The following is an 8,878-nucleotide window of genomic DNA, read 5'->3' on the forward strand; positions in this document are numbered from 1 at the left end:
GCCAGTTGTGAATTTTTCATTTAAAGCTGAGAGCTGCAGGGATTTAGGATCTTCTTCCTCTGAGTGTACCTGTCTTTGTTACCTTCTTGTAGATAGAAGAGCTCAAAGCGGGTACCTGACCCTTTGCCATGTCACTGGCTGTCGTCCCTGGGAGGTTCTGTGATTTCAGGCATTATTGCAGTATTCACATCTAGGTACAGTTAGCTCAGGGACAATTTCCTGGTACCCACTAGCCCTCAAGCATGTGGGCTCTCCTTCCTGGCAGCAGTGCAGAGCATAGGCCCACACTCTCATCCCAAAGGCTGATGTCCCCCAGCCCTTGGCAGAAAGACAACTCAGTCCAGCCTCAGGCACCCTCTGCTCATTTAGCTCCTACAGGAGCAGAAAAGTATAGAGCAATGGTGTGCTGACCATCCTGTCTCTGCCTTCTTCCAGCACTCTCTCTATTACCCTCCTTTATCAGTAGATCTCAAATGTCCCAGGACACCCCACCCCCACCCTGATCTTTCTTCTGAGCCTAGTCCCATATATCCAGCTGGGTATCTCCTCTGGGATGTCCTACAGGCCCATTGCATTTACCAAAATCAAATCTATCACCTTTCCCCAAATAATCCCTTTCCTTTACCCCCATCTCTGTTCTACTGCTGACTTGGTCACCCATGCCAGACAGCTGGAGGTCATACCCCACACCCACTACTCATTAGTCCCCTGTCCCGTTGGTGCCACCTTACCAACTGTCTTCAGGTTATTCCATTTCTCATTTATCCGTCTGGCCAAGAAATGGCTAGCAAGCATCGACTTGATGCCAGTCACCAAGCAGACCAAGGCTCTGCAAAGACCTGGGAAGAGCATGGAATTGGCAGTCACATTTTAAGGTGAAAAGCTTCAGCCAGGGACCTGGGTGGCTCAGCTGGTTAAGCGACTGCCTTCGGCTCAGGTCATGATCCTGGGGTCCTGGGATCGAGCCCACATCGGGCTCCCCCTGCTCTGTGGGGAGCCTGCTTCTCCCTCTCCTTTCGGCCTAGTATTCCCCATCTTGTGCATGCTTTCTCTGTATCAAATAAATAAATAAATAAATGTAATAAATAAATAAAATCTTTAAAAAGAAAACAAAAGAAAATCTTCAGCCAAAAATACACAGGTGGCTATGGGACTTGGAGGTGGTCAATGGTTAGATCTAAGGTAGAACTTTCAGCTTCAGTTGTTGGAGTTTCAGCAGAGCTGCCTAGAACTGCCCTTGGTTCCTGAAGGAAGCTGTCAAAAGGCAGCAGAGTGGTTAAGAGCACAGAGCATGGAGCCTAGTTTTGCCACACACTGGCTGTGTAACTTTGGACAGTCTATTTAACGTCTCAGTTAGTTTCCTCATCTATCAAATGGGTAATAATGGTCCCCACCTCAGCCTCATAAGGCTATCAGGAGGATGAATGGAGTGATTTCTTGTGAAGTGCTTAGACCAACATTTGGCACGTAGTAAGAGTTATGTAAGTATTAATTATATTAATGAAACACAGAGAAGGCCTTGTAGGATAAGGTAAATAGGAAATAGCCAGGGAAGCAAGGGGAAGGAGTAGGCAGAACAGTGGCGTCACCCAGAGAATACAAGGCTCACAATGAACCTATGAGACCAAAGTTCCAGCCCTGAGTACCTTCTAATAAACAATTCAAGAGGCCACACCATGACTCCCATGACTCATGACCAGGGGCACAATGCTCAAAAACCCAGAAGGTCTGAATGGGCAGGGCATTTCTCTATAGCAACATCTCGATGTGATCCTGTTTGTCTTTTTTTCGCCCTGCACATGCATAAGGCTCTAGGCTTGCAGAGGCTCAAGTGGGAGGTGTGTACACTGCATTTGTATGCACATGTCTGCATAGGCCATTAAGATCTGGGAAAGTGGGGCCTGACCAGAGTGGTATAATAAGAATTGGCCCTTGGTCCTCCCATTCTCTGGGTGGAATCAAATTTCAGGACATTTTCTTTGCTCTATGATCAGTGCCGAATAAAAACATGCACTTGTTCCAAATATTGGAGCTTGATTTTGGAGAAACTCTCCCCATTGATTTAAATGAGATAAGAATCTCCATCTCTTTGTTAAAACAAGAAATCTAACCAAGCCATAGTCTTTTAGAAATTTTCATCCTGCATGAGAGAGAAGAGGAAAGTGCTAGCGGCCCCTTCTGGCTGACAGTCACCTTACCCATATTTATGGAGTGTGGGAAAACCGATCTATTTACTGGACAGGAGCTCAGACAGCCTGTCATCGTATAGATTTCTCTATGAGGGTGGATCCAGTTTTTAAACCTTTAGCTGAAAAGATCTCTGTGTTCAGATGATAGTCCAGAGAACAAATTTATGTTATTGGAAGAAGGAAGCTGTTTAACTGTTACAAACATTCACACTCATCCCAGTATTGTGGAAGAAAACAGTAGTTCTCACGCATGTCCTCAGCTCAGCATCTTATCACAGCAGAATCTGTAAGCGAAGTCTATGAACAGGAAGAACACTGTCCCCTGGGACCGCAGCGGCAGTGGCCACATCCTCTATAGAGCCCTGAGATCTTCTTCTTAATTATGAAGAAGATCTCAGGCAGTAAGCCTTATGAGGAAGATCTCATGTAGTAAGCCTGCACCTAGCAATTCATTAATCCACATTGTAAGCAAAAGGCGAGTCTGGTAGAGCTCAATTTCAGTGGCAGAAATGGAAGGAGATATGAACGGAATCTTATTTAATAGCAGTGATTAGGGTACATGCAGCCTTTTCTACCCACCAAAGGTGAATTCTATTCAAGCAATGTGGCTGATTGGCTTTCATGTACATTTACTTATTCCATGGTCCCAGTAAATCACCACCCCTACTCCTGCACCTCTGATATTCCAGGCACCCTCAGGGTAGAGCCCCCATATACTCCTCCCTCTCATCCTGGGGCCCTCTTCTGTCCTCCCCATCCTGATGCTAGTTGCTCTCCCTCTGTCCCTCCATACCTCTGCCCCACAATGGCCTGCCTTTTTCTCCAGTACCATGTAGCCCCTCCTTGGGCCCCATCCTTGATCAGTGCCCCTCCTTGGACCCACCGCACGGCAGCACTTTGCCCAGTGGTTGTATTATGTTCTCAGATGGGGGTTGAAGATGGAACCAGGCTTCCCTCTTCCTATACACTGGCCCCTCCCCGATCACTGTTTTCTCTAACCCCACCCCACCCCACCTTGATGCCCTCAGAGGAACTTCCTGAAGTGCTCCAAGGACAACCTGCTCTTTGCTGACATTGACTGCGAGGTCTTCGAGTCACGCTTTCCCACAACCATGGCCTTGTCTGTGCTGGTGACCATTGAAATGTGCAACGCCCTCAACAGGTGGGCTAGGCAGAGGGGCCTGGAGCTGGGGCTGAGAGACGGGGAGTGAGGCCTAAGTTGGGGGGCTAAGGGTCAGCCAGGGCCCAGGTCTGAGGATCAGGGGGGTCGGGATTAGGGCCTAAGTGTCAGAGGGTCCCAGAGTGGCTTTTGAGAGTAAGTGGGGCCAGAATTGAGATCTAGGGAACAAAAAGGGCCATGATCGGGGCCTGAATAAATAGAGGGGCCAAGATTGGGTCTGAGGGACAGAGAAAGGGCATCCAAGCCCTGGGACAGGCCACTGGGGGCTGAGCAAATAACTGTGACCCACCCCTTCTGGCTACACTGGCCTCCCAGAAGTGCTCCAGCCTATAGGCCCAATTAGGGAAATGCTGAAGCCCAGGCCACCCCCACCCCTCCACATGGGTGAATGGCTGCCCACAGCAGGGCATGCTCACATCTGGGCCTGCAGTGAGTACCCTGTGCCCTTGGCAGTGTCTCAGAGAACCAGTCGCTGCTGCGGATGCCACCCTGGCTGAACCCTTGGCTGCTGGCCGCTGTGGCCATGTCCATGGCCCTGCACTTCCTCATCCTACTGGTGCCACCCCTGCCCGTAAGTTTCCGCCCTGCCCCAATCCTCTTCTGTGACAGGGTCCAAACCCTCCTGCAACAGCCTGGCCCTGGGTTGGTCACTGGGCCTCTCTGGGCCCTTTTGCATGGAGGACTGGGAGTGGAGAGATCTTAAGGTGCTTGGTACAGACAGCTTGTGCCTTGGGGACCCTCAGATTTGGGGAACTGAAGAGGCAGGGATAAGACCTCTTGCTATGGGGACTCTCCCGAGGCCAGGGTGGGAAGAGACTATGTTCCTCCCCAGTGCAGAATCCCACCCACTTATCAGACAGGACCAGGAAGATTTGGTAATTGGGTGAGGGCAGGGGAGGGCAGGCACTTCTGGTAGAGGAAGCAGGGTAGACAAAGACCTGGAGGTGGGACCTCAAGAAGCGTCTTGAACTTGCTCATGAGGAATCCATTGTAGCCCAAGTGTATGAAGCAGATAGATTGTGGGGGCATACCTTTAACCACACCTCCCCCTGCCGCAGCTTATTTTCCAGGTGACCCCACTGAGCGGGCGCCAGTGGGTGGTGGTGCTCCAGATATCTCTGCCTGTCATCCTGCTTGATGAAGCCCTCAAGTACCTGTCCCGGAACCACATGGATGGTGAGTGGGAAGCTCCAGACCCTCCCCACCCTGCTTGCCTCCAGCCTGCTTCCCTGCCCCTCTCCCTGCCTGCCTCCGCTCCCAGGCTGCAGCCTCCCTGTCTGTCCAGGAAAAGAAGTATTCTTGGATCAGCAAGTGGAGGACAAGGAGGAGCTCTGCTCTGGTGGCTTGGGCCTGTGGTATCAGCAGGGTCTTATGCTATAGGGGCCAAGAGCACTGCTCAGAGTCCTGCTCCCTCCTTCTCCTCACTCGCCACCAACCCTGCATGGCCAGGCCCCCTGTACCCTCCTTTGGGCCTTGGCCTCTAGCTCCTCTGAACCCAGCCTGTCTTCAGGCAGGCATTCTCAGGACAGTCTACCAGGCATGGAGTGGGCAACTACTGACCACCTCTGGGACCCCAGACCACACCAGATTGGCCTCTTTGGTGTCACCTCATAGGAGGGTAGAAGAGGGGGTTCTCTGTTTCTGAGCTCATAGCTTTGGGTCTGCCTTAATCCGGTACTGGAGGGAAAATGGCAGAGTCAGGGCTGGGGGCAAGCGTCGGGGGGGAGGATGGCGACCCCTGCTGGCAGAGGAGCCTCAGAGAGTGGGTGATTCTGAACCTACCGAGGGTGAGGGAGCCAGGATCTTCTCACTGTCAGAGCTGCTTGGAGTGAGAAGCAGGGGCAAAAAAACCTCCCTGCTCCTGGGAGTGTGAGCCAAGGTAGTAGCCCACAGGCCAGGCTGCTGCAGAGGGTCTGGATTAGGCCCAGCAATGACCAAGGCCTGCCCTGGAGCAGCTGGGTCCTTGAGGGCCATCTGGCAGCAATGTGTCCCAGCTTCGGGAGGGAGCCTGAGTTGGAGGATCTATAAATAGATCACGTGCTTGTCATTCCATAGGGGCCAGGGCAATCAATCGGCTCCTATCTCCCACGCTGGCCAGTGCTCCCGGGTGCTGCAAACATTTTACCTTATTAAAGAGGCCAAAACAAGTCAGCCTCCTCTCTCTGGGGAAGCCGGCCCACCGCAGGTCTGTCCATAGCAGACATACACAAAGGGGCTCACCTGAGGGTAGAAGTAGGTACTCAGCCAATGCAAGATCTTGTTAGAGCACATGGGTGAAGAAGCAGGAAGCAAGGCAAGGCATTTTGCCCCCTGTATGGTTCTTTCTGACCCACTCACTGTGGATACTCCTAGGAAGCTGAAGAAGGTGAAATAGGTTGATCACCTAAAACTCTGTCCTCGGGAGCCCAGGGCCTCCACATTTCTGGCTGAAGCACAGAGGTAGTCTACCAGGAAATCCACCCACCAACCTTGATCACACTAACTCACCTGTGAAGTCAAGCCTCATTGGCAGCTCAGGCAGCTTCTCTGTCTTCCTTGAGAGCTTTCCCTAGCAGCCACAACTGCCAAGGAGCTCAGCACATTTTCTTAAGAAAACTTAGAAAATTTCTTAGCCAGTGGGGAAGAGCCTGTGTCTCGGGCACTGTTCAGTCCCGGCTGCTGGATGGTGGAGGATCTGGAAGGGAGCCCCTAACAGGATGGGGCAGGTTGGAAGGAGCAATCCCTGCTGGGCCAAGGGTTGGAGGTGATTTCTAGAAGAGACAAGTCTGAGCAGAGGTTTGAAAGGGGAGGATGGAACTTGGTGGAGAAAGAGCTAAGCAGCATGGTTTGGCATCTCTAGTGGGGCTGGGGGCTCAGAGTGCAAGGTAGAGAAGTAAGGCTAGAGTGTGAAAAGGGCCTTGAATGCCAGGTTAAGGACTCTGGACATTATCTTCAAGGCAGTGAGAGCCACAGAAGGGTAGAAGCATGGAAGGGACTGGGATAACATGAGGACACATGGGAGGGGCAAGGCAGGGAGGCTGATGGGTTGTGTTGAGCTGAATCTGAGGGGAGACACTGAGTCCAGCCTAGAGCGAGCTGGTTCTGGACAACACCTCCACCTCCACCATGAACCTGAGATGTTGACTATGGTCCTGGTGAGGCTTGGCTTGAAAGGGTGGTGCTCTGCTCTAGGGAGTGGCTGTGGGGCCCACAGGGAAGACTCAGGCTGGGCATCTGTGGCCACATCTGAGAGGTGGAGTGGTGTGTGCCTGCTGTAAGCCAAACAGCTTTGCCCTGTGTGGCTGCAGTCCCTTGGGCCTCCTAAAGCCGGATGGGGCGGGGGTGAGAGAGGGGACCCTGTTGCATTCCCAAGCCAGCCTGGTGGCCTTTTAGGGAAGTTTTGCTGAGGCTTGATGCTTGCAGCTTCCCTCTGATTTATGAGGGATGTGTCCTGGGGAGAATTGCAGATTCCCAGTCAGCTCCAGGGGGAAGGTGAGGGGTGGGGGTCCCCTTGCCCCATTTCTTGTCTGTACCCAGTTGTGGCTGAGCAGCTATCAAGCAGAAGCCAGTGGGCCAGACTGAAGGGAGAGGAGGCCTGGAGAAACTAAGTGGGAACAGATCTGGGAGAGTCCAGGATACGAGGTGGGCTTGCACTTTATTCTGAAGGCAATAGAGAACCACCAAAGGGAATGACTGCTTGGATTTGTAGTGTGAAGCCAGGGAGTGTGACGGTGAGGTAAGAGGGGGCTAAGGGCAGGGCTGAGAGGACTTGAAGCCTGGGGGCAGCAGGAGAAGGAGATGAACTCAAGAGGTGTAGGTAGAATCAGCAGGCCTGAGTGTATGAGATGAGTGAAGAATTGATATCACCAGATTCTGGATCTCATCCTACTGGGTAGTTACTTCCCAAACTAAAAATCAAGAGGAAAATATGCCCTGGGCTGGGCTGGGGTTGTTGATAGAACATGTGGAATGGAAGAGGCCCAGTGGACTCCAGAGAAATGTCTGGGCAGCATCTGGATATGTGGGGCACATCAGGAGACACAGTGGAACTGGGGATCCCCTGATGAATGCTATGGGAGAATGCAGCTGTCCCAGGAGAAATGGAGGATGGAAGGAGCTAGAAGGAACCAGTGTGGATACGTACTGTCACACATACATCTCTCAGTGTACTCTTGGGTTTTTCTTCCAGAAGAAAAGGACCAGAAGTGAATTCTGGGAACAGTGGAGTCTCCGGTGTGTACCTCAGACTGATGATGCCCAGGCCTTCCCCTCTGCTCTCCACACTGCCATCACGCTCATCGCTTGTTCATCGGGCCCTGCCAAGAGTCTCTGTCCCTGCTTCCATACACAACGGGGGGCTCTGTAATTCATGTCTTTGGGACTCTCCTGGGAAGTTCACCTATGAAGCTCTAGCCCAGGAGCTACAGCCTGGGTGGGGGGTTGGGGGGGATCTGCCCAGAAGCCAGAGCTGGCAGTCAATCCAGACATGCAGAGCCCTCTATCCCCAAATCCATGAGCACACTCTGGAGCAGGCACCCTCTTGCTTGGAGGCTGGGCATTTACTTGGTGACTGGTGCCTCTACACTGATGAAAGACTCCCAGAGTTCTTGCCAACTCTGAACTCTTGCTTAGTGACTGGTCTGGAGCCTGGTCAGTAAGGGAGTGAAGTGGGGGAAACATCTGGGCCCAGCTGTGTACAGCAAGGGCAGACAACCCCCCTCCACTCTGTTTCCACAAACAGAGGGCTCATGAGGGCTTGAGCCTCTTACTGTTTATATGTACAGGGGATTAAAGGGTCAGAGAGAGGGACATGGTAGTAGAGGAAGGGGGCTGGGCAAGGATCCCCTTCCCAGGAGACAGCTGGCTTGCCTGCCTTGCTCTGGGCACTCCCAGACTCAGAGTTCCTGTCCTAAGCAATTGAGAGACATGCCAAGTCTCTCTCGGTGCTGCCCAGTCTTCCAAGCAGAGGACAGATTTGCCCTTCATGTCCCTGGTGCCTAAGAACCCAGACATCCTTGGGTACCTAATCACTGTGCCCTTTCAGCCCAGCCCTGTGTGCACCATCCCACAGTCTGCATGGCTGGGTGGTTCTGAGTGCCCTAGACTCTTGGCCTCACTCTTTGCCCCCAACCCTACATCCCCATGTGCTGAAAGGATGTCAATAAGAATGGCTAGTTACCCAAGGGCACTTCCTTTCCCTCCCTCCTTGGTGGAGGAATGCCTGTCAGATCATGTCAAATGATGGGAAAAGTGTTTGATAGACCCAAATGTTCTCTTAACTCAGCTTTTGCCCCTTTGCCAAAATTTAGGCAAATGGACTCCTCCCTCCCCTCTGCCCTCAAAGTCTCCAGAGAGGCCGTAAGAGATGCAGGGTTGGGCAAGGCTCCCCTGGGAACCAGCCCACAGAGATTCTCTGTTTCTTTCCTGCTGGAGGGAAGGCAGTCTTTGAAGTGGGGGAGGATGGCAGGGCTCTATACCCATCTGCTGACATGCAGCCAGTAGAGAAATAAAGGTTGAGTGCCTGGGGCAA

General features: G+C 52.4%; 1 protein-coding gene across 2 annotated transcripts in view; it reads left to right on the top strand.

Moving 5' to 3' along the window:
* ATP2A3 (ATPase sarcoplasmic/endoplasmic reticulum Ca2+ transporting 3) overlaps window positions 1-8,878 on the top strand; it is a 33,831-nt gene extending 24,953 nt beyond the window's left edge. Inside the window, exons 18-21 of one of the 2 annotated variants that reach the window (XM_080825424.1) lie at window positions 3,218-3,351; window positions 3,823-3,940; window positions 4,428-4,545; window positions 7,538-8,878. In XM_080825424.1, coding sequence (XP_080681550.1) covers window positions 3,218-3,351; window positions 3,823-3,940; window positions 4,428-4,545; window positions 7,538-7,557 — 390 coding nt within the window. In that variant the 3' untranslated portion in view covers window positions 7,558-8,878. The remainder of the gene's footprint in view (window positions 1-3,217; window positions 3,352-3,822; window positions 3,941-4,427; window positions 4,546-7,537) is intronic. The other variant, XM_080825425.1, reaches the window with a different exon arrangement.

The sequence above is a fragment of the Martes martes genome (assembly GCF_963455335.1).
Source record: "Martes martes genome assembly, chromosome: 16".
NCBI lineage: Eukaryota > Metazoa > Chordata > Mammalia > Carnivora > Mustelidae > Martes > Martes martes.